Source organism: Oncorhynchus tshawytscha, linkage group LG15 (assembly GCF_018296145.1).
Source record: "Oncorhynchus tshawytscha isolate Ot180627B linkage group LG15, Otsh_v2.0, whole genome shotgun sequence".
In the NCBI taxonomy this organism is placed as follows: domain Eukaryota; kingdom Metazoa; phylum Chordata; class Actinopteri; order Salmoniformes; family Salmonidae; genus Oncorhynchus; species Oncorhynchus tshawytscha.
Genome location: NC_056443.1, coordinates 9,559,322 through 9,586,207, shown reverse-complemented (window position 1 = coordinate 9,586,207; position 26,886 = coordinate 9,559,322). Strand labels below are relative to the sequence as shown.

General features: G+C 43.3%; 1 protein-coding gene across 6 annotated transcripts in view; it reads right to left on the bottom strand.

The window, feature by feature from the left end:
* LOC112215044 (dedicator of cytokinesis protein 4-like) overlaps positions 1 to 24,978 on the bottom strand; it is a 143,209-nt gene extending 118,231 nt beyond the window's left edge. For all 6 annotated transcript variants that reach the window (XM_042298076.1, XM_042298080.1, XM_042298079.1 and 3 more), the window contains exon 1: positions 24,795 to 24,978. In XM_042298076.1, coding sequence (XP_042154010.1) covers positions 24,795 to 24,831 — 37 coding nt within the window. In that variant the 5' untranslated portion in view covers positions 24,832 to 24,978. The remainder of the gene's footprint in view (positions 1 to 24,794) is intronic.
* Between the last annotated feature and the right edge of the window lie 1,908 nt (positions 24,979 to 26,886).

Genomic DNA, 26,886 nt, shown 5'->3' with positions numbered 1-26,886 from the left:
AGAGGGAGAAAGAGGGGAAGTAGAACAGAGGGAGGGATGAATAAATGGATGTAGGGAGAGAGAGAGGAAGGGATAAAGGGAGGCAGAGCAGATCAGAGGGAGGGAGGGAGGCAGAGCAGATCAGAGCACAGAGGGAGGGAGGCAGAGCAGATCAGAGCGAGGGAGGGAGGCAGAGGAGATGGATTGAATTCTCAGGACAAAATGGAGCTGGGGCCCAGAGGTTTGGATTCCCTTTAAACTATAGCCATTTGCATCTCATTAGCACGTCGATAAAAAGAGCTTTCAATAAAGATCAGACTAACTTGTCACTTTGAATGGCTGTGGGAATGGGGCAAGGATATATAGCCTCTAATGCACCTCAGCTACCCCCAGTGAACATGTATTCTGTATAGGAAGCAGAACGAGAAGTGATATTGTGTGTGTGTGTGTGTGTGGGCACGCATGCAAACACACGCGCGCGATTAAAGCTCATCAGCTCTAAGACTGGAGGGGTAAAGGATGAATCAGGTATTTCTCTCTAAGCATCAACATCACCATTATCAGCCGACAGAAAATGTCTATTGGTTTAATCATTATCGATTGCTTATTTAGACAATTCGGCCTCAATAGAAGTTAACTAGTGCAAACGAAGCATCACAGTGCTGTGAGTGTACGAGTAGAGTACTGAGCAATATGAGAGCAGTGAGTGTATGAAATGCTCTGGTCACTGCAGAGCTACAGAAGGAAGAGCGCACAGTGGGAGAGCCGGACTCACGCCTGGTCTTCAGATGTGCGTTAGGGTTCAGTGCACGCTCACACACACACACACACACACACACACACACACACACACACACACACACACAGACAGACGGTGCTCGGCTCAGAGCACAGCCAGGGCAGAGGAAGTCCCTACAAAGAAGACAGTAGCCAGTGTATACAAGCAGGCACCACACACACACACACACACACACACACACACACACACACACACACACACACACACACACACACACACACACACACACAAGACCCAGATGGCATGTGCTACACAAACAAGCCAGTGGAGCATACCTTATTATCAACTCATCTAGCCAGCCTCTGACTACAATATCCCAACCTGTGATTTAGATTGAGCTCAAAAAGCAAGTGTTGCAACCATCCCAGGCTCACAACAATATGAGAACAGGCCCAGGAACCACCATGCTAACCATATAAACACTCAGTCATCCAGGGTCACAAGATATTTCATCCATACAAATAAAGCCTGGGCCCAGACACAGACGAGCAGAAGAACCAGTGGTAGAGACTGGAGAGAGATATACATTTTTTGTAGGAATCAGTCGTAGCTGAATGACTTGTTCGATGGTTGGATGTTTGGCAGAAAAAGAGGGGGAGATAGAGAAGTTGGGGAGAGACAGAGGAGGTTGAAAGATAGCATGGTTGTCAGAGTGGAAAGAGAGAAGGGCGGAGAGAGAGCGAATGATGGCCAGGATAGAAAGAGAGGAGGTTGAGAAGAGGAGGGGGAGAAAGAGAGGATGGTTGGAAGGGTAGAAAGAAGTTAGAGCATTGGACTAGTAACCCGAAAGGTTGCAAGATCGAATCCCCGAGCTGACAAGGTAAAAACCTGCCGTTCTGCCCCTGAACAAGGCACTGTTCCTAGGCCGTCATTGAAAATAAGAATTTATTCTTCACTGGCTTGCCTAGTTAAATAAAGGTATGAACATATATATACAAAAAAAAGGTGGAAGACATAAGAAAGGGTCGGGTGAAGACATTAGTAATGTGAGAGGGGTTGGTCAGGCGTGTGTCGCACAACAGTGGTCTGGATGAGCTGGATGGGATAGGGTAGGAATACGAGGACGGAGAGGAGGAGCCGGGTTAAAAGAAGGATTTTTAAGCCTTGAGACAATTCAGGCATGGATCCTCTGTGTGTGCAATTCAGAGGGTGAACGGGCAAGACAAAATATTTAAGTGCCTTTCAATGAGGTATGGTAGGAGGTGTCAGGTGCACCGGTTTGTGTCAAAAACGGCAACACTGCTCAGTTTTTTCACACTCAACTGTTTCCTGTGTGTATCGAGAATGATCCACAGCTCAAATGACATCCAGCCAACTTGACACGCCTGTGGGAAGCATTGGAGTCAACATGGGCCATCATCCCTGTGGAACGCTCGACACCTTGTGGAGTCCATCCCCCGACAAATTGTGGCTGTTCTGAAGGCAACAGGCGGGGTGCAACTCGATATTAGAAAGGTGCCCTTAATGTTTTTGAGATAATGAAAATTAGGTTGAAAAGTGTCGGAGTTGTCCTTAAAAGATTATGATTGGGGATATGGTTAGGGCCAACTTCAACCCAGAGCTGCATCTCCAGCACTCACTCCCATTGTGGGGCGATGAGAATTGTCTTTGTTCAGCCAAAGTGAATCTGGCCAGTAGGTAGAAAAACACAGATGAACTATCTGTAAAATAATGTATTTTGTGCAAGTTCACCATTACCATTCCACTTCGTTATTATCAGTAGCATTTCAGTTATAATTACCTCTAAATATTTGCCTGGTATATAAATTCAGAAATGTCAGATTGGAGAGGGTTGTCACATTTTCATATTGACACAACTTAACACATAGGCCATCAGACTCAAAGTAAACGTGCAATTTCACTATTCCGCCACACTTTGTTGCTGGTCTTCACTTTTCTTTCACTTTTCATTCATTTTTCGTGTTGTTTTTGATGTGTCCATTTTGTTTAATTTTTTTACATTTATTTATTTCACAAGTTCTCATTTACAACTGCAACCTGTTCAAGATAATGCAAAGCAGTGCAACACAAACTACAACACAGATATACACATGGAATAAACAAACATACAGTCAGTAATAAAATAGAAAAAGTCCATATACAGTGTGTGTAAATGAGGTAGGATAACGGAGGTAAGGCAATAAATAGGCCATAGTGGCAAAATAATTACAATTTAGCAATTAAACACTGGAGTGGTAGATGTGCAGAAGATGAATGTGCAAGTAGAGATACTGGGGTGCAAAGGAGCAAAATAAATAAATAACAGTGTGGTGATGAGGTAGATTGGATGGGCTATTTACAGATGAGGTATGTACAGGTGCAGTGAGCTACTCTGACAGCTGGTGCTTAAAGTTAGTGAGGGAGATATGAGTCTCCAGCTTCAGTGATTTTTTGCAATTCGTTCCAGTCATTGGCAGCAGAGTACTGGAAGGAAAGGCCAAAGGAGGAATTGTCTTTGGGGGTGACCAGTGAAATATATCTGCTGGAGCGCATGTTACGGGTGGGTGCTGCTATGGTGACCAGTGAGCTGAGATTGACTGTAGGTGGAGCTTTACCTAGCAAAGACTTATAGATGACCTGGAGCCAGTGGATTTGGCTACGAATATGAAGCGAGGTCCTGCCAACGAGAGCATACAGGTCGCAATGGTGGGTAGTATATTTTATTTTACCTTAATTTAACCAGGTAAGCTAGTTGAGAACAAGTTCTGATTTACAACTGTGACCTGGCCAAGATAGAGCAAAGCAGTGTGACAGAAACAACAACACAGAGTTACACATGGAATAAACAAGCGTACAGTCAATAACACAATAGAAGAAAAGAAAGTCCATATACAGTGTGTGCAAATGGCATAAGGAGGTAAGGCAATAAATAGGCCATAGTAGCAAAGTAATTACAATTTAGCAGATTAACACTGGAGTGATAGAGGAGCAGTTGATGATGAGCAGATGATGGTGTGTAAGTAGTGATACTGGTGTGCAAAAGAGCAGCAAAGTAAATGAAAACAATATGGGGATGAGGTAGGTAGATTGGGTGGGCTATTTACAGATGGACTATGTACAGCTGCAGTGATAGGTTAGCTGCTCAGATAGCTGATGTTTAAAATTAGTGAGGGAAATGTAAGTCTCCAGCTTCAGCGAAGTCTCCAGCTTCAGCGATTCGTTCCAGTCACTGGCAGCAGAGAACTGGAAGGAAAGGCGGCCAAGTGAGGTGTTGGATTTGGGGATGACCAGTGAGATATACAGTACCTGCTGGAGCGCGTGCTATGGGTGGGTGTTGTTATCGTGACCAGTGAGCTGAGATAAGTCAGAGCTTTACCTAGCATAGGCTTATAGATGACCTGGAGCCAGTGGGTCTGGCGACTAATATGAAGCGAGGGCCAGCTGACGAGAGCATACAGGTCGCAAACTATTTTGTAGATGACATCGCCGAAGTCGAGGATCGGTAGGATAGTCAGTTTTACTAGGGTAAGTTTGGCGGCGTGAGTGAAGGAGGCTTTGTTGCGAAATAGAAAGCAGACTCTAGATTTGATTTTGGATTGTAGATGTTTGATATGAGTCTGGAAGGAGAGTTTACAGTCTAGCCAGACACCTACGTATTTGTAGTTGTCCACATATTCTATGTCAGAACCGTCCAGAGTAGTGATCCTGTACAGGTGGCGGGTGCGGGCAGTGAATGGTTGAAAAGCATGCATTTAGTTTTACTAGCGTTTAAGAGCAGTTGAAAGCCACGGAAGGAGAGTTGTATGGCATTGAAGCTCGTTTGGAGGTTAGTTAACACAGTGTCCAAAGAAGGGCCAGATGTATACAGAATAGTGTCACCTGTGTAGAGGTGGATCAGGGAATCACCCCCAGCAAGAGTGACATCATTGATATATAAAGAGAAAAGAGTCGGCCAGAAAATTGAATCCTGTGGTACCCCCATAGAGACAACAGGCCCTCCGATTTGACACACTGAACTCTGTCTGCGAAGTAGTTGGTGAACCAGGCGAGGCAGTCATTTGAGAAAACAAGGCTGTTGAGTCTGCCGATAAGAATGTGGTGATTGACAGTCGAAAGCCTTGGCCAGGTTGATGAATACAGCTGCACAGTATTGTCTCTTCTCGATGGCGGTTATGATATCGTTTAGGACCTTGATCGTGGCTGAGGCGCACCCATGACCAGCTCGGAAACCAGATTGCATAGCAGAGAAGGTACGGTGGGATTCGAAATGGTCAGTGATCTGTTTGTTAACCTGGCTTTTGAAGACCTTAGAGAGGCAGGGTAGGATAGATATACAGTAGGTCTGTAGCAGTTTGGGTCTAGCGTGTCTCCCCTTTGAAGAGGGGGATGACCGCGGCAGCTTTCCAATCTTTGGGGATCTCAGATGATACGAAAGAGTTGTTGAACAGGTTAGTAATAGGGGTTGCAACAATGTTGGCGGATAATTTTAGAAAGAGAGGGTCCAGATTGTCTAGCCCGGCTGATTTGTGGGGGTCCAGATTTCGCAGCTCTTTCAGAACATCAGCTTTCTGAATTTGGGTGAAGGAGAAATGGGGGGGGCAAGTTGCTGTGGTGGGTGCAGGGCTGTTGACCGGGATAGGGGTAGCCAGGTGGAAAGCATGACCAGTCATAGAAAAATGCTTATTGAAATTCTCATTTATCGCAGATTTATCGGTGGTGACAGTGTTTCCTAGCCTCAGTGCAGTGGGCAGCTGGGAGGAGGTGCTCTTATTTTCCATGGACTTTACAGTGTCACAGAACTTTTTGGAGTTTGTGCTACAGGATCCAAATTTCTGTTTGAAAAAGTTAGCCTTTGCTTTCCTAATTGCCTGTGTATATTGGTTCCTAACTTCCCTGAAAAGTTGCATATCGCGGGGGCTATTCGATGCTAATGCAGTGCGCCACAGGATGTTTTTGTGCTGGTCAAGGACAGTCAGGTCTGGAGTGAACCAGGGCCTACATCTGTTCCTGGTTCTACATTTTTTGAATGGGGCATGCTTATTTAAGATGGTGAGGAAAGCACTTTTGAAGAATAACCAGGCATCCTCTACTTATGAGGTTAATGTCCTTCCAGGATACCCGGGCCAGGTCGATTAGAAAGGCCTGCTCGCTGAAGTGTTTTAGGGAGCGTTTGACAGTGCTGAGGAGTGGTCGTTTGACCGCAGACCCGTTACGGACGCAGGCAATGAGGCAGTGATCGCTGAGATCCTGGTTGAAGACAGCAGAGATTTATTTGGAGGGCAGGTTGGTTAGGATGATATCTATGAGGGTGCCCATGTTTACGGATTTGGGGTTGTACCTGGTAGGTTCATTGTAATTTGTGTGAGATATGCCTCTATTGACCTTGTCTGTTGGTCTTTCTGCAAATAAAAAAAAATCAAATAAAGTTCCTATTTCGACGCACAAATCCATTCACGTGAAGTCCGATGTTTTTTTCTCAAAATGTCCCAAAATATTAGCATAATGTCACAAACCCTGCTGCTGTGGTAATTCGATGGCAGTGGCATATGTTCTTCAAAGAGAAGATTTCCGTAATGAGATAAATAATGTAGCCTAAGCTACTGAAAAGAGGCCTTTTACTATATGAAATCATGACAGGAGCCTTTAATTCGTATTAAAGAGATGGAGTCCAGACATGCTACTTTAGGAATCTGAATGGGTATATAGGCCTATAGAGAGAATCAGCGAACTCACACACACACACACACACACACACCCGTAAAAGGACCCGTCAATCAAAGCCGCCAGCGAATGTCAGACACAAGAGCAAATATTTATCCTTTCCTTAAAAGGGGCGAGAGATAGCTATGCGATTGTCCATTCCATACTATCATTCAAATATAAACAAAAACACGCAACATGTCCATAGCCTATTTATCAGCGTTGATTCGTGTATAAATTAAGAAAAGATTCACTATCAAATTCTACCATGCCAGGTTTGAAAGGTTTGGCGCGTTGTCCATATGTACCTAAAGTTGGAAAGAAGAGAAGATGTAGACAGTTTAATAGAGAGACTAAGTTAGCAAAACAATTGCTTATAATCCGTAGTAAATACTCCCACTATTAGGTCACGTTTATCTACATGAAAATAAAGTTAATAAAATATCATGTGGGCCTATTTCAATAGTCGACTGTTATTTTATTTTCATGACGGTCTCCATCCATAACCATTAGTTACACGGTTATTCATGTCTGCCTGTTTCAATTACATCAAAACACAATACTGGGAAAAGGCATTTTGAAGATGTCACGTTTACTCAGTAAACAGAGTATTAGTATGTATACCTAAATCTGTACTGTATTTGGGTCAAGCAGGATTGAGAGCGTGGTGTCCGGTTCCACAGCAGCCTATAACATTACATCACCCACCATGCTGTCAGAGACGTTCCAGTACCCCCAGCTATCATAATCTGATACATCTGGTTATAGGAGTGCCAACACTGTTTGTTTGTTTTAGCATTAAGCCATTCATCCCGTCAGAAAGGAGCGCGAGCCATGGCCCGTGAGCACAGTGGCACTAACACAACACAATTTTGCAACGTCTGCATCCCAAATGACACCCTATTCCCTATATAGTCCACTACTTTTAGTAGGGCGCTATACAAGGGAATGGGGCACTATTTAGGACACATCCCAGAGCCACAAGCGCTGGAATAGATAATCATCCATTTACAACAGAGCAGTGGGAGGAGAAGTGAAGGACAACCATGTTTAATGGACTGAGAGAATGCTGCTGTTGTCTTACATTAAGAATATGTCTGTGTCTGTGGTGTCTTCAGAGCTAGTCCACTGCAGAGCCTATACAATATGGTGACGGTGAAAAACAAAAGTGAAAATGAGTGTCATCCAAACCAAAACCCCTCATATGAATTAATGTAATTATCTTGTCTGTCACACTAACATTCCCTCCCCCCTCCACTTCCCTGCCTGCCAGAAGATGTTACCAAGCGACTAAACGAGTCCATCCATGCTGCTGTGGTGTTCCATTTTTCCCCCAAGTGGAAAATGTGTTCCTCCTCAATAGCTAAGGTTGTGGAGAGGCCCTTTAAGCCTTAGGCATGCCAGAGTCAGCTATGCCATTTGCTTGGATTTAGACTAACCAATAACCGCCACCCTGGCTTCCATCCGGCCCATTGACAGCCCACTGACACTGAAACACACTCTGAGGTGTGGTGTGGACATGAGCCTTGGCCTAAAGTAGATCAGTTATGGGAATGGGATTCGAGACACATGGTCATCATGGACACACCAAGTACAGGCTCTCAGGTCACAGTGGACTATTGTTGAACAAAATAATATTCAACGAAGTATCAGAGAGAAACAGTGAAAGGGCTAAAGTAAATGACAGTACGGTTAAGCTGGTTTCCCAACAGTATAGCCCTCGGTATCGGGAGCTTGTGCACGTGGTTAAGCATTCCTCTGAGGCTAAGAGCTTCAGCTGTCTGAGTTATTTTGCCGCCCGCTGCTGCCGGCGCATGCCGTTGGTGGATCATGCCGGATTATTCCAGGGGTCGGGGGAACTGTGCGAGAGAGCCACGACGGAACCGCGAAGACCGCCATTGGCTCAGTATGAGAGTTCCTTCAGGAATGGAACTCAATTTGTCAAAGCCAGCCAAAGAGACAGGAGGCATAGCCAGTAGCCACAGAGTGGGTGGGGAGGGGAGAGGACAGGAGAACACAGCACAGCCAAGAGAGTGTGCATTCTCCAGCTACCTCACAACATAGTCATGATTAACTGCTACTCAGCTGTCATATGAGTTCATCTCTCAAGGCTCTGCTTTGAGTTGCGGTGAAACAGCTACTTCCCACATCTGCTGCTATTATCTTAATCTTGCCAATTACAGTCCAGCCACGGGCATATCACGATTTAAACTAATACTGGGCTTCTCATTTAGTTCCATAAAGACTCTCAAGTTTATAGCTCGTCTAGTCAAACAGAAATGAACGAGTTTTCAATTCTTGTACTTTACTTGCTGATTAAAATTGGAAGGAAAGAAAACAGTTATGCCTGAGTAGACCCACTTCCTCAGTTGGACGACTTAGATGCGGCAGCTATTGCTGCTCCTGTCGTGAGTCAAAGTGGTTAAGCTCTGCTAATTTATTCATGCTGACCGGGGCCCACACAGCCAGGCAAAATCAATAGAGGAAAGTAAAGTGAGGTTGAAAAAAAAAAAAAAGATCTGTGCCCCAGTTTCCAACCTGAATTTGGGTCAGTGGCAGCCATTTACACCCTCAAACTGCCTGTAATTAAACAAAACTAGTTAAAATCTTTGTAGAAGGCTGAGGATGTGGAGGTGTTGGGGGAAATGGAATGGAAGGAAAAGGGGAGGTTGGTTGGTGTGATTAATTTCCTCTTTGTTTTACTCCCTTCACAGTCCCCAATACGAGGTGCATGAGAGCGTATACCAAAAAAGAAATGTTTCCTAATTTGTGTATGTGAGTCGTTCCATCTTTACAGCTCCCTGGGGGCCATGGATGGGTTGGTCTAAAAACCTTTAATGAGCTCCTCAGTGTTCCTCAAAGCCAAACAGGCACAACCCTCATGCCAACGCAGTGCCTGGCTAATTCGGCAGTCGATCCCATAATATGGATGATACGGGACTAATCTACAAGTCCATGCTAGGTAAAGCTACGCCTTATCTCAGTTCACTGGTCAACGATGGCAACACCCACCCGTAGCATGCGCTCCAGCAGGTGTATCTCACTGATCATCCCTAAAGCCAACACCTCATTTGGCCGCTTTCCCTTCCAGTTCTCTGCTGCCTGTGACTGGAACGAATTGCAAAAATCGCTGAAGTTGGAGACTTTTATCTCCCTCACCAACTTTAAACATCTGCTATCTGAGCAGCTAACTAATCGCTGCAGCTGTACACACCTTGAGTCCATCAATACTGGTAAAATAGCCCACCCAATTTACCTACCTCATCCCCATACTGTTTTTATTTATTTACTTTTCTGCTCTTTTGCACACCAGTATCTCTACCTGCACATGACCATCTGATCATTTATCACTCCAGTGTTATTCTACAAAATTGTAATTATTCGCCTACCTCCTCATGCCTTTTGCACACAATTTATATACTCTTTTTTTCTACTGTGTTATTGACTTGTTTATTGTTTACTCCATGTGTAACTCTGTGTGGTTGTCTGCTCACACTGCTATGCTTTATCTTGGCCAGGTCACGGTTGTAAATGATAACTTGTTCTCAACTAGCCTACCTGGTTAAATAAAGGTGAAATAAATAAAAAAATTTAAAAAGCTGCAAAATGTATCCACATAGGACAAGGCCTTGATGATCAACTGACAGAAGTGGTTAACTTACTTTCTGTCTCTCTGTATTCCAACACACTCAAATATGTGCAACACATCACAAGCCTCTCATCCACAGATCCAGCTGGGGATGAAACCCAACACTGGGCTACAGATGGCTCAGACCCCCCCCCCCTCTCTGTAATCCTCTCAGTCTTGCAGGTAGGATCCGGCCTGGCAGGGTGACAGGCTGCTGTGTGGCCTTTTGTCAGAGCTGTGCTACACTGACTGGGCTTGGGATGGGGGATCCATTCAGGGGAAGCCTCTGCACTTCTCTGCTGCTGTCTTGTTGATAGGATAGGCCTATTTCTTGGTGGCACTGGTGGTGTGAGTGGAGGGATGCAGTAGCCTTTGCACTGCATTAGGGCCAACATCAAAGAGAATCATGGCACGACTCCAGGTCAAAACCAACCAGGAGAGATTTAAACACCACCGCAGGTGCTGATGAGGATGTCTGGAGTGGAGTGGGGACATTCCTTAGGTAAATTGATGAAAAAATAAAAGAATGGCCTGGATTCCGATTCATATCAATCCAATCATCAAGCTATTATCCTGGCCTTTGACTTCAGTATTAACCAGAAAGATTCATACTGTGTATTACTGTATCTTCTGGAGAGGGTCCATAGAATTGAATAGGGACAAAAAATAATGACACTGTTATTACCATGTAAATACCAGGTAATACCATGTTCTCTGCGTGGGAGAGAAAATATCTGTAGAGTTCTAAAGGTACTCACCTTTGCCCTGGGGGCTCCCGAGTGGCACAGCGGTCTAAGACACTGCATCTCAGTGCTAGAGGTGTCACTACAGACCCTGGTTCGATTCCAGGCTGTATCACAACTGGCCCTGATTGGGAGTCCCATTGCGTGGCACACAATGGGCCCAACGTCGTCCGGGTTAGGGTTTGCCCCGGGTAGGCCATCATTGTAAATAAGAATTTGTTCTTAGCTGACTTGCCTAGTTAAATAAAGGTTAAATAAAAAATAAATAAAACCATGATTGGCTGAGATAATGAGTGGGCTGGACATGCCTAGAGAGGAGTTTGGATTGGTCTGGCATACAGAAGGCTTCTGTCTATTTGAGCTGGTCAGTCTGTGTTGGAAATCCTGTTGAACGCTACTTTTTTTTAAAGTATCGTGTAATGGAGCTGCATAAGGTTTGCTCTCCACTTTCTGGAGGATCAAATTTTGAAATCAGTGGAATTAAAGTATGATATCTAAAGAGATGGAGAAAACACCTGTCTCTGGATTACATCTTCACACCCGTGGCATGGGCAACCGTGGCATGGAATCCCTGACATCATGCATGATGATGTATACAGGTAAGATAGCTAGCTACATTTTCAGATATTAAACATTTCTAATTTTGACAGAAAGTGGTTTCATTTCAAGCTAAAGTGTACTGTTAACTAGCTAGCTAACGTTAGCTGGCTGGCTCCCTAGCTGACATTATCATTCATATCCCAGAGCTGTTTGCTTTGTTAGTTAGAGCCTAATGTTAGCTAGCTAACATTGAACCTGGTTGGTTAGCTCCCGGTATATTCATGCAGCGTAGTAACGACATGATTTGGCACTATGTTCATTGTTGTTTAACTAGCTAACATTAGCTAGCTGGCTCGTTAGCTAACGTTATGTGACGTGTGTGATCTTACGCGTTGTTTACCTAGCTATGTTCATTGTTTACCTAGCTAGCTAGCTACAGTACATATCTTAAGCTAAAGTGTACAACACCCATTGAATAAGGCTGGTATCAGTAAACGTCTGCAAAAAAGTAGTCTGGTTATGCCAGCAGTCTGGTTATGCTGTTTTCATGTTATCCATACGTCAAGTGTGCGCTCTGAACACTCCGAGAGCAAATTGAGATGGCTGGGGCTAAAGCTTAAGAGGGTGAGAACGATGCTGAATGGGTGTAGACAAAGAAGAGCTCTTCACTAAAATACCAAAACATTTCAAGGCCATTTTCTCAAAAGTGAGTTTACAAGTTTATCAACTTTCAAAGCAGAATTACTTCCACATTGTTCCTCAAAAATGCAGTGGATGATATACCATTTTGTAGCTCTGAGTCTCTACTTTATCAAATGTAAAAAACACAATTTCAAATGTTGCTACGTAAGACCAAATCCAGGTGGTGAGTCACATTTTATTGACTTATTCAAGATGACAAAATTGAAAGATGAAAATACACATTTTGGCATCTGCCATCAAATGTAGAATTGTATTCAGACTATAAAGTATGAATGCTCGCTGATTATCCAAGCCAATGCTGCTTTCGGCGTAGGTTCCATGGGAACCAACCATATTCTCATTCTCTCCAAACCTCCTATGCCCTATCCACTGACACACAGAAAGGTGGCTGTATAGAGGCTAAGTGTTCTCCAGTGTTGTGCATACAGTATCTCTTCCCTCTCCTGCTGCATTGACTATAGCCCCAGGTCTCCATCTGTCATCACATGAACACTTTGCATTAAGGTCCCACACAAAAGCTCTCACAGCGGGACTGCCACAGTCCTTTCCAGCCCACTCGCCCACACAAAGGGTATACATTACGCAGACTTTTTGCTGAACTGCACTTCGCCGCAGACACTTAGGAGTAAATGTTCACCCCTGAGGGGAAGTGAAGGAGTCAAATAAAGGGACCAGGTGGAGATGAAAAGGAATGAGAGAGAGGAAAGGGGTCGTGGGGTTAAGGGCTTGTGGGCAAAGCGGGCCACTTCACTAGCAGCCGTCCCACTGCAGTTGGTTTCAGTGGCCCATCGGTCGGGAAGTGAAGTGTAAGAGACACCAGCCCTAGGAATGACTCCAGTCTGAGGTTCGTTTGAACTGGACTGTAACCTGTCTGAGAGATATGCAATATCATAACAGGCCGGACTGTGGCAGCTTCTTTTTGGTGTAGTTACCTTGTGAAAAGAAAGTGTCATGTTAGATTCTTCATCAGATATGCACAGTACAGAGATGTGATCTAGACTACACCCTCACTCCACATACTGTATAAACGTGAAATGCCAGACCAGAGGCAACTCAGTACAGTATTTACTAATACTGGAGGCCAGACAGGGATGTCTGGGTCAGCCACTGCTGAATAAGTTACTTCTTACTCAATAAGTTACTTCTTACTCATAAAAGAAAATATTCAGCAAACAATCCACTCTTGCTTTGAAATTAATAGGTCATGGTTGAGTAACACAAAGACTGTTAAATGACAAGGATACAAAAGCTGCCTAATGAATAAATCGAAGGAATCCTCACAGCCAGTAAAAAGGCCAGGAAACAAAGGGGCATCCCAGAATGCTTTGCAATGCCAACCTTTGGTGTTGATGCTGAAAGAATGCAAAAAAGGCCCCATTCAATCAATGATGAGAAGGAGGAGGAAGAGAAGACAGCGTCCCCAGACAAACAACTTGAGAGAGAACCGGGTTATTATTATTCAGGAAAAGCCTAACAGAATTCTGGTTTCCGCCTTAATGGTTTAAAGGCTTTCTGTTTAGTTGGATAAACATTCAGACAGAAAAAAGCTCCAAAAGACAGGTTAAGTAGGAGACTAAGTGGAGTGGGTAACAGTCGGCGGTATAGTCAACTCAATAAATTAAACACAGACTCTTTTAGGCAAAACCTCTACCACCCAGTGACAATATCAATACTTTTCGGGATGGTAAAACGTTTTCAGCTTAAACCTAAATGACTAAAACCAGACAAAGTATTTAGAAAATATTTTTTTATAAGATCATCTTTAAGAACTAACAATCTCCAAAATAAAAATTAGGCAGTCGGAGAGAATCTGAAATTCCCAAAATGGCATGGAACACCCATTGAGGATTGGAGGAACCTGGCACCGACGGAGATGGCATCTGACTACCTCTTACGAAACTTTGCGGTATTTCATTTTTTTAATGTATTCTTTTTTACATTATTAGCTCAGGAAATGTTTTGTGTCATTACATACAGCCGGGAAGAACTATTGGATATCAGAGCGGCGGTAACTTACCAGAACTAACATCATTACGACCAGGAATACGACTTCCCCGAAGCAGATCCTTTGTTCGCTCTCCCCAGGGATATTAAACGGATTCCAGAGGCCATCGCGGAGGTGGAGGAGAGGCACTCAGAGCGGCCTGCTGGTTTGACTTAGCACACCACCCATCGCTTCCGAGTATATTACTTGCTGATGTTCAGTCTTTCGATAACAAAGTTGACGAGCTCAGGGCAAGGATTTCTTTCCAGAAAGACATCAGGGCCTGTAACATACTTTGTTTCACGGAAACATGTCTCTCTGTCTATTCTGTCGAAATCAATCCAGCCAGAAGGATTCTCAGTTCATCGCACAGACAGGAATAAATATCTCTTCCGGGAAGCAGAAGGACAGAGGTGTGTGTTTCATGATTAACGACTCATTGTTTAACGACTCATTGCAAATTTGAGGACTAGGCTGCCGAAGTTCTATCAACATATTGACTGTACTCGCGTGGGTAAAACACTCGACCACAGCTAACAAACCGACATGCTTACAAGGCCCTCCCCCGCCCTCTTTTCGGGGCAAATCTGATCATGACTCCATTTTGCTCTTCCCTTCATATAGGCAGAAACTCAAACAGGTTGTACCCGTGCTAAGGACTATTCAACGACGGGCTGACCAATCGCAATCCACACTTAAGGATTGTTTTGATCACATGAACTGGGATATGTTCTGGGTAACTTGCGAAAATAATTTGGATTAATACACTGAAACGTTGTTTTTCATAAAGTGTATAGATGTCGGACTCACTGTGAATATTAAAACCTACCCTAACCAGAAACAATGGATAGATGGTATCATTCGTATGAAACTGAAAGTGTGAACCACCACATTTAACCATGGCAAGGTGACTGGGAATATGGCAGAATACACTGTTATTCTATTCTGGTCTCTTCGAAGCCAACTGGGAACATTGAACATGTCACGCCCTGACCTTAGAGATCCTTTTCATTCTCTATTTGGTTAAGTCATGGTGTGACTAGGGTGGGCAATCTATGTTTTCTATTTCTTTGTTGGCCTGGTATGGTTCCCAATCAGAGGCAGATGTCTATCGTTGTCTCTGATTGGGGATCATATTTAGCCAGCCATTTCCCCCCTGTTGTTTGTGGGGTCTTGTTTTTGTGTAGCTGCCTGTGAGCAGCCCAGAACATCACGTTTAGTTTCCTTCTGTATTGTTTTTGGTGAGTTGCATATTTATTAAACATGTGGAACTCTAAGTACGCTGCGCCTTCATCCGATCCTTCCATCAACGAGTGTGACAGAACAACCTATGTAGATTGTTAAGTACCATGTGTGTAGCCTACTCACTTTAAGGAGAACGAAGCCATTTCAACCAACGCACCAGGATAAAATGATTTTCAATTGGTCTAAATACCCACTCAGCTTTTCGCTGGGTGAAAAACAGCCATGGACCAACAGTGAATTACAATAAAACCCCTTTGAATGTCAAACTAACATGAAGTTAAACTGGCTTGTCTGTGGATGTCCAAGACAGGATATAAAGGACCTGAGGGAGGATGTGTGTGTGCTTTGTGGTTGTGTGTGTGTGTTGAGCCAAACCCTGAACCAGGCAGGGCAAGGAAACAGATCACACACACACACACACACACACACACACACACACACTAGAGGTCGACTGATTAATCGGAATGGCTGATTAATTAGGGCTGATTTCAAGTTTTCATAACAATCGGAAATCTGTATATTTGGGCGCCGATTTGCCGATTTTTAAAATAAAAAAACATATATTTTATTTTTACACCTTTTATTTAATCTTTATTTAACTTGGCAAGTCAGTTAAGAACACATTCTTATTTTCAATAATGGCCTAGAAACAGTGGGTTAACTGCCTCGTTCAGGGGCAGAACGACAGATTTTCACCTTGTCGGCTCGGGGGATCCAACCCTTGCAACCTTACAGTTAACTAGTCCAATGCAATAACGACCTGCCTCTCACTCCTTGCACTCCACAAAGAGACTGCCTGTTACGCAAATGCAGTAAACCAAGGTAAGTTGCTAGCTAGCATTAAACTTATCTTATAAAAAACAATCAATCATAATCACTAGTTAACTACACATGGCTGATGATATTACTAGATATTATCTAGTGTGTCCTGTGTTGCATATAATCTGACTGAGCATACAAGCATACAAGTATCTAAGTATCTGACTGAGCGGTGGTAGGCAGAAGCAGGCGGGTAAACATTGATTCAAACAGCACTCTTGTGCGTTTTGCCAGCAGCTCTTCGTTGTGCGTCAAGCATTGCGCTGTTTATGACTTCAAGCCTATCAACTCCCGAGATGAGGCTGGTGTAACCGAAGTGAAATGGCTGGCTAGTTAGCGCACGCTACTCGCTCTGAGCCTTGGGGTGGTTGGTTCCCTTGCTCTGCATGGGTAACGCTGCTTCGATGTGGTAGCTGTTGTCGTTGTGTTGCTGGTTCGAGCCCAGGGAGGAGCGAGGAGAGGGACGGAAGCTATACTGTTACACTGGCAATACTAAAATGACTATAAGAACATCCAATAGTCAACGGTTAATTAAATACAACTGGTATAGAGGGAAAATGCGCTCCAGCAGGTATATCTCACTGGTCACCCCCAAAGCCAATTCCTCCTTTGGTCGTCTTTCCTTCCAGTTCTCTGCAGCCCATGACTGGAACGAATTGCAAAAATCTCTGAAGCTGGAGACTCACATCTCCCTCACTAGCTTTAAGCACCAGCTGTCAGAGCAGCTTACAGATCACTGCACCTGTACATAGCCCATCTGTAAACAGCCCATCTATCTACCTACCTCATCCCCATACTGGTATTTATATATTTTGCTCCTTTGCACCCCAGTATCTCTACCTGCACATTCATCTTCTGCCGATCTACCATTCCAGTGTTTAATTGCTATATTGTAATTACTTCGCCACCATGGCCTATTTATTTCCTTAACTTACCTCATTTGCACTCATTGTATATATACTTTCTTTTTTTTCGTTTTCTTTTGTTCTACTGTATTATTGACTGTATGTTTAGTTTATTCCATGTGTAACTCTTTGTTGTTGTATGTGTCGATTTGCTACGCTTTATCTTGGCCAGGTCGCAGTTGCAAATGAGAACTTGTTCTCAACTAGCCTACCTGGTTAAATAAAGGTGAAATAAAAAAATTAAATTAAAAATTTTAAAAATAGTCCTATAATTTCTATAATAACTACAACCTAAAACTTACCTGGGAATATTGAACACTCGTGTTAAAAGGAACCACCAGCTTTCATATGTTTTCATGTTCTGAGCAAGGAACTGAAACGCTTTCTTACATAGCACATATTGCACTTTTACTTTCTTCTCCAACACTTTGTTTATGCATTATTTAAACCAAATTGAACATGTTTCATTATTTATTTGAGGCTAAATTGATTTTATTGATGTATTATATTAAGTTAAAATAAGTGTTCATTCAGTATTGTTGTAATTGTCATTATCACAAATACATTAAAAAAAAAACACACACAAAAAACGGCCAATTAATCGGTATCGGCTTTTCTGGTCCTCGGCATTGAAAAATCATATTCGGTCGACCTCTAACACACACACACACACACACACACACACACTGACAGGTAAGATGATGGCTTACAGCAGCCAAGGTCAAACCATCATCTGCCCAGCCGCATCGAGCTGATTCATGTGGTGTGTGTGTGTGTGCATGCAAGTGACGTGAACGGAAAACTAACACAGTATATTGTGTGTTGTGTGAATTGATCTAATGGAATGGAATTCTAACACCTCACTAGCAGCTCAGGTAGTATCAAGTGAAACACTGGCAGCCAAATATATTTATTCATACTGTACGTGCGACAGGGAGAGGGAAGAGTTTTAAATCAGCAGGGTAAAATAATAGTTGTGATGCTTAGAGAGAGAGAGAGAGAGAGAGACATCATTATCACTCACATGAAAGAGTGATGAGAGCTGGGCAAGCAGAACAGCCTAGAGTACAATCATACCACGACGATGGATCATACTTTCTGCTTTTCCGAGCCAGAGCAGCATTCAAACATCACCCTTCAACAACACAGACAAAACAGGAGCCAAGGACATGGAGAGCCAGGGAAACATTAAAGCCATCTGGCCTGATACATTGTACTTTACCAACACAAAACACAACCCAGAAAGAGAGACTTTGTGCGTCGCAAATGGTATCCTAGGGGACCCATAGGGTTCTGGTCAAAAGTAGTGCACTACATAGGGAATAGGGTGTCATTTAATTGGGACACAGACAGAGACAGTGTTCTATACGCTTTGATTACAACCAACTGTGGTGGTAGTGATCTCTATCTCTTTCATGTAGATGAACACCTAAATTAATTGTGGCCAGGCACCAGCTCAGTGGTGGGGTTCTGTACTCAACGGAAGCCTTTGTGTGTCTTGTGATAGCAGCAGCAACATGCTCCATGCCCAGATATGATCATCCATATTAATTTGGGGAGCCGAATGGGGAGACAGGGACATACTGTAGGTAAATGCATAGAGATAGTGGAAGAGGTAGACACGACACAGAGAGCCAGTGAGGTTTTACTACTTTACCATCCTCAGTCGCTCTGTCTGTTTCTCTGCCCTAGAGAGACCACAACAACATTACGGAAGTGTCTGGGGAGGAGGAAGAATGGACAAACAGAAGGAGTGAAAGAGACAAAAGAGGGGGAGCGAAATAGACAAATGGGAGGAGAGCAGATAAAAAAAGACAGATGGAAAGACGGATATGGAGAGCGGTGGGTAAAGATAGAAAATAACAAAGAGAGATAGAGACAGAGAGAACCACCCGACAGACAGATCAACAGACAGAGAGAACCACCCGACAGACAGATCAACAGACAGAGAGAACCACCCGACAGACAGATCAACAGACAGAGAGAACCACCCGACAGACAGATCAACAGACAGAGAGAACCACCCGACAGACAGATCAACAGACAGAGAGAACCACCCGACAGACAGATCAACAGACAGAGAGAACCACCCGACAGACAGATCAACAGACAGAGAGAGAAAGAGAAAAGAGAGACAGGCAGAATGAGAGAGAGAGAGTAGGAGAGAGAGAGAGAGTAGGAGAGAGAGAGAGAGAGAGATAAGAAGATATGGGGGAGAGTAACCTCCAATCTCTGCAAACAGCCCACTCCCAGCCCACTCCTGACACTGACATGTTTTCTGCCTGCCAAGAGGAGAGAGCCTTCTCGATGGCCTCGAACACAACCAGGACCATCACTGCATAGAAAGGGCTGGTTCAACCTTCGTACAACCAACCACAACAACCCATTTTATTAGGCATTCATTAATGTATTAACACCTCTAACACAAGCATCACCGCACATAAAAGCCTGGTTCAACCACAACGCAACCACAACAATAACAATTCATTATAAAGCATTAATAATGTATGAATAACATACCTCTTATTGTTCCTTTTAATAACTGAGGACAAGAGGTTCTCAGACGGTGACTGGTGTGTTGTGTGGGTCACAGAGTCTCAATGGCTGCTGCGACCCAAATGGTACCATATTCCCTTTATAGTGCACATAGAGCTCTAGTCAACAGTATTGCACTTTAAAGGGAATAAGGTGCCATTTTGAGACACAAGCAGAGCCCATGATCGATACAGCAAGACTGAGATTACACAGCCATTGGACACTATATAACTCAACCCCCCCAGGAAATCAATTTCTTAGGGAATCTGTTCTTTTTTGCCCCTTTTAAAAATGAGCATGTGCACTAAAAACTCAAAACGCATCAATAGTTCCTTTCACACATCAATCCCAATGATTGTCGTCTCGAATATAGCATTCGTTTCTGACAACGCTGGTGACAGCCTGTCATTTCTTTCCCCCCCCTCCCCCCACCTCCACTGTCGCAGTGTTGATGAGCGTGACCTGGGAATTCATAATAGAACACGCCCCATTAACCTCTTACTGGGTTCACAGATTGGTATCAGGGAAACCACGGTGACCATACAGTAGATAGACCTCTGGAATTGGAAGGCTACTTCCTTACAATGTACCTAAAGTAGGATTTTTATCAGTATGGTTTAAATATAGGGTCCAGTTCAATAAGTAGGCCCTATAGGCCTGAAAGGAATACATGAAATCACTCAGAGGGGAAGCAGAACAATGAATAGGCTAATATCACCCCTTTTTTTAAACCCTGGCTTTTAAATATATCTATTTCACAGCACTGTCCTTTAAATATATCTATTTTACAGTAGTGTCATTTTAATGTACATTAAGTAATACATTAATAGGACATACATGCATGTACTATGTACAGTATGTAGCTATAGTGATGCCCTCTCAGTCCAGTTGTTAGGCTGCATCGCCACAGGGGGTGAAAAGGTCAACATGCTGATTTTGTAAGAAATAAGACCCGGAAAGTAGCAGCGTTTTTTTCTGTGTGTTTTTATATAATAAATGGAATAGAGTGACATTTCTTGTCTTTTCAACTGAAAGTAAATAGAGCTGCAGTAATGGGATAGCACAAACAGGCTAAAAGCAGCATCTTTCAATCCAGTCTAGTATTCACCAACCATGTTAAATTGATAAAGTGTTGTGCATGATTGTCATTGTAAATAAACACAAAAATATTTTGTTGGAGCGGAGGAATAAAATATACATGGCTAGTTGCCCCTGTCTACCTTTCACACCAGCTAGGCTAACATGTCAGAGGTTTAGCTCCCTCTTTCCCTCCCTTTCCCCATCCCTCTCCCTTCCTCCCCCCTCTCGCTATCTCTCTCTCTGATCCCACTGTGCCTGTCTAATTCACCAGGGAGTTCCAATATTGACTAGGGCAACTCCCTCCAGCGATCATCATCCCTAAATGATTGCCTGTGTTGGCCCGGCCGCGGCTAGTAGATGAAGCCTAATGGATGAAGACAGCAGAGGGGAGCGGATGAAGAAGCAATTACAAGCTGGGGTGGCGTTGTGGGGCCACGCCTCCCTGTGCCCCGGGGCGGTGTTCATTAAGGAGGCAAGGGTGTGTAATATAATGAAGGAATGGGACCACAGGCCCCGTTCACCCTGCCAAACAACCTGCTAATCCCACGGGGGTAGGGGGTGTTGCGTAGGGTGGGTACGTCCAACAATAAGGCCTCCTGACACACGCCGCCAGGCAGGGCCCGCCACCCACCCCTCGGCCCAGTGACATCCTCCCCAGAGGGGGGCAGGCGACAGCAGCCAGGGGAGAAGGACAGCCCCAGGCCTGACACAGACCCCCACTACATAGCAGGCCTCAAACTCCTCCACTCTACTACATGCATTGCACAAGGGCCAGGGCCATTCAAGGGCAGCTCTTCACTATCCAACCGCTCCATTCTGTTATTCTATCATTCGCTTGAGGGTGTTTATATGTTGAGGATTATTTATGTGTTTCCATAGGCTGCTGTGGGTAAACATTGAGATTATAAAAGTAAACACCAGGCCGTGGTTATATGCTAAATATAAAGTATTTTGTTAGAATGCTCGCTGGAAAATTATATTCATTACACACACTCACACGATCTAACGCAGCTCATTAAATTATGATGAGCAATGACATGCTTGATTGGCTGCAATATCAGTCTTAACAAGGAGAGAAAGGCCCCTTCTCTTCCTGTTAATCATCATTTAAGACCATGTGCAGCAAATACAATCTCCCGAAACAGAGGCAATGTTCTCTCTCCAAGGCTGTGAAGCTACATTGTTTAGCTGTTGTGTGTTTAACTGATGGTGGATAATCCACTGAAAATTCCAGGATTCCAGCATTCAAATGGAACCAGATGCAGTGGATTTTTCCAAAGGTGGGAATTCCAGTGAAAATATTCCCCACATTCAGTTCTGCTATTCCATTCGTCTACCATCCTTTCTCAATGTACACATTTTTATTCAAATTCCCACCTCATGTTTAACTGAAATACATTCCAACCCTCTTTGCTATGAAAATCTCTCCTCTTGGCAGAATGCAATGCCACCGTAGCCTCAATGTCCATTAGGAATCCAATTTTACAGCACCCCTGCTTATGGTTACAAACCTGTAGTCACTTAAATGGTGTACTAATAGGAGTCTTAATGCTGCACTGTCTTCCTCTGCTGGACATTCATATTTCATCAATGGTAGATAGATAGAGGGCGCTCCTCCTCCTTGGCTCTCCTCCCATGCATAAGGCAAATCAACATCAAAGCCCAATACCTCCCAATTAAAAGCTGGAATTCTAAATTTCACTCTGTGGCGAGAGATCAAATGGTTCGCACCAAGGATCCAAGAACCTCAACCCATTTTGGGAAGCCAGCCCTAGTTTAAAGGGGGTTAAAATGTTCACTGACAGGACCTCAAGGATATCACATTTGCAGTGCATACTATATCAATCATATTCAAATACAGCCGGCTACTATATCAATGCCACTGGAACATCAAAGACATAATGGACATCCATACATCTTGAGACTAAAGACCCCGGGGGTGAAACGGTTAAAACCAGGGTTTTGAAGACAGCTGTTTCACTGAAACATGAATATTCTCAAATAACATTCTCTGTTGAGCCTCAGTGAGTGATCGTGATCAATGATGATCACAGAGGGTAATTAGCTGGTTGGGCGTCATATAGCTGTAGAATAGCAATGTGTTCCGCGCGCCGGGATCCTTTTGAATCAAACGAATGAATGTCTGCATTCTATTTTTGATTTTTTTTTTTCTCATTCAAAACCATGGTGACGAGGACTTTAAAGACGCAGGAAAACATACTGAAAGGCCTAAATGCATGTTTACCTCAACTATCTGTTTCAGTAAAAGGTAAACACAGTGAAAACCTCTTCAATGGAAGGAGCACCCTGTGTACCGATAGGCAGAAGGAATTTATAAACAAGGGAGCGAGTCTTGATGATGAAAACACATGGTCTTCTCTGAACTCCGCAGATTTCTCCACTTAACCTACAAAGCAGCCCAAAGCATCCAAACAAACAACCAACGATCAACTACAGTACTTCTACATAGGGCTATGTCTTCACATCCATCAAACATCTCTCTACATCATTAACATATATCCAAATGTCATTTGCTGTATGCTGCTTTTGCACTCTTTGTCCATTTTCAAACAATGTGTGCATAAGCTTAACCTGAGTTACAAAACATTGACAAATCACGACATTTACTCAACGTAGTGTTGTTGCTTCTTGGTCCACTTAAAGACAACAGCGGGCTTATGACCAGAGTTGCACAAGAAGGAAACAGTCTTTCTTCTCCAGAATCACCACCGTCATAGGGAGGAAGTCCCCTTACTACCCAACCACAGGCTCTAAATCTGAGCTAATTAAAAGAGTCTTATTGAAAATAGGATCAAACTGCTTAATCCACTTAAAGCCTCACTTGCAATTTAAGACAATGAAGGCATTTTAAGCACTGAGAATACATTGAATGTTATACAACCCTCCTCCCACCTGTCTCCATGGACTGAACTTAGAAAGAGGTTGAAATTGTGAAATGAGGCAATGCATTGAACCGCAAGCGCCGGGTTCTAACTTGAGTCTTTAAATGATACAGTACCAAAGGCTTCTTAGCTCAGTTGTGACAGGGAGGGAAGAAAAACATGCACACACCCGGGGAAAAAAGAGCAGGGCCAGTTAGTGACCAAAAACCAATTGTAACAGATACAGGGCAGAGGCCAGTTTCTGGTTCAGTGAATCACTGTGTTCCCATGATTTCAGGTCAAGACAAGGTAGGCCTTCAGGCACCTAGAGGTGTGACTGATAGGCCTACATAACACAATATGGCAATATTTCTGTAATGGTGAGATTTCAAGCAGTTAGGGGATGAATAAAGCATCCCAAACATGCACTCCTTCAACCAATAAATATGCTTTGCAACACTGGTTTTGGTCAATAAGGGAACGCATCTCAATAGGATGTTTTGACAGAATGTGGGCGCACAGTGAATATCCCCCACTTCGATTTGATATTATAGCACTATTTTTGAATCCCATAGCATATATTTCACTCGCATTGTGTTTGCTTCACTTCAACGTTTAATCTGTGGCGATGACACCCAATGCCGCTCAGAACAATGCACACTAGGAGGTCAGCTTCACTCCCTATTTTCACTGAGAGAGACTAGATAAACAAGGTTGAAGGTTCAGTGGAATTTCCAAATACCAAAAACACAAACAATGTTCCATTCGAACGTTGTTTTTTAAAAAACGTATCGACACTTTATTTTATTTTCAATGAGGAGTAAACACAATACACGCATATAAAGTGCTAAATAAATGCTTTGCACAGAGTATCGTATTTTGTTTGCTACCATTCATTTATCAGACACAATGTAACAACAACCAACAAAGCGATTAAGCGGGCACAGAGTGCAAAGAGATGCACTGATCACGGAGGTTCCATTGCCCCGAGTCATGCGTGGCGCGTTCATTTTTATAGCTGTAAAACCATAATGTATTCATAGCCTATAGCCTACAAATGCATGGAAAGAGCAAAGACTCGTGAAATGCGTGGAAGTGGTGGTGCCTATGAAATAAGCACGCGTTAGTAACCGTTAGTAAACTACAAGATAAAAGACAAGTGGTCGTCGTTATGTTGATAGTGTGTAACAAAATGAAACAGCAGCATATTCCCTATTAGATTGAAACTAATTACATTTTTTTGGTGTAAACGAGAGCGCCGCATTTTTAAAACATATAACCAATAAACTAAAACATATAACCAATAAACTTACCGACGCCGTATTTCTCGTGTTCTGTAGGTATCCACATATTTACGATTGGTACATTAAAGTAATTTGTGAGAACAGCAGCTCAATGCAGATATTTCGTGCTGTATAACGCATTCTAGGCTATTGAAATCCTTTCCTCTGCTCTGAAGTCATTGTTCAGATTGCAGGAGAGAGAGCGGCTACTGTATCTTCATAGTGGATTGAGAGGAGAAGGAGCTTTGCATTGTGGGGTTTGTAGTAAAACCGAATGACGTAAACAAACTGAGAGAAAAAAAAAAGGACTCAGAGTCCCACAAAGCCATAATGAATACATGGATGAAATAGAGTACCACAGTATGAGTCATAATACCCATAAAACCTAGCAGTCAAACAGGGAAATGTTTCCAATTGTTTTTCCACCATTCATTTTTCCCATCGTGGATTTTAGGGTGCGCTCGTAAATTCCCTCTGGAGCACTCTCATCAGAGTGTGCCAGAGCGCAGAATAACAAAAAAAGCATAATTCAATTGTAGCCAGCAGCACAGTTACAGTCACCAACGCTCTGGATAACATGAAAACAGCCTAACCAGCTCTTCTAGGGCGAGAAAATGGTCAGAGTGACGTGTTCTGCCATTTATGTCTGGAAGTAGCTAGCAAGCTAGCCAACTTTAGCCAGTTAGCTTGGGTGCTTGACTGCCATTGTGAGATCAGAACAGTAGGATCAGCGAAACGCTCTGAATTTACGAATGGACAATCTGACAACACTCTGAATTTACGAACGCCCAGATCACACTGAACACTCTCTGGCACTCCAGAGTGAACTTACGAATGCACCCTTAGAAAAATGTAAAATAAGGGCTGTGTTTCCTGTAGGCTTACCCTGGTGTGATGTTTTGATGACCGTGCAAATCTCGCTTGGACAAGGTGACTTTTATCAATATATTCACCTGTATTTACCACCCAAAAATGAAATGCTAATCAGCTGCTAATGTGGCTATCATAAAGAACTACAAATGTCATGATGTTCTGGATGAAACTTCCAAATTGAGGCAAAGGTAAGAATCTCTTCATTAACTATCTAACGTTAGCTAAATGTAGTAAACAATAAATTGGCAACATTTATTTTAATGGACAATTCTGTGAAATGTCTTGTGCAAGTTTTAAATTGACACAGTGCCTGTTTGTAAAGGTGTTAGCTAGAAATGACATGCGGGAGCTTGCAGGGATTTGTAGTTTTGCATGATGTCTACTGTGATGCTAATTAGCATTTAGAATCGGAGAGTAAATAGTGACAAATATATTAATTAAAGTCACCTTGTCCGACCGGGATTTACATATTTATCAAAACTTCATGCCAGGGTAAGCCTACAAGAAACACAGCCCTTAGTTGAAGTGTTTCTAAAATCCCCTAGGGGGAAATGAATGGTGGATAAATGATTGGAACCGTTTCCCTGTTTGACCGCTAGGTTTTATGGGTATTATGACACCTCCACTGTGAGGCTCTATGAATACATACATGAGCGCTTTGCTATTCGTGAGTTGTGGAATACTGCCTTGTCATTGGATCGGTAGATGTGAGCCTGATGCAGTAGGCTAGTTAGATTTATGCCAGACAGGCAGACAGTCTGAGTGAGAGAGCGAGAAAAAGGCCAATATGTTGTAGGCCTTGTCAAATTGTAGGCCTTGTCAAAGGGTTGCCTACCATGTCTCATGGTCTCCATCAATGGAGAAGATAGGCCTATAGGCTTCTGAGTGGTGCAGCGGTCTAAGACACTGCATCTCAGTGCTAGAGGCGTCACTACAAACATGGTTTGATTCCAAACTGTACCACAACCGGCCGTGATTGGGAGTCCCATGGGGCGGCGCACAATTGGCCCAGAGTCGTCCGGGTTAGGCTTGGCTGGGATAGGCCGTCATTGTAAATAAGAATTTGTTCTTAACTGACTCGCCTACTTAAATAAATAAACAAGAAGAGATTCAATTATATTATGAATCTACGATATATGTTCTTAAAGGGATACTTCGGGATTTTGGCAATAAGGCCCGTTACCTAGTTCCCCAGAGTCCTGAACTTGTGGATACCATTTGTATGTCTCTGAGTGCAGTTAACCCTGGG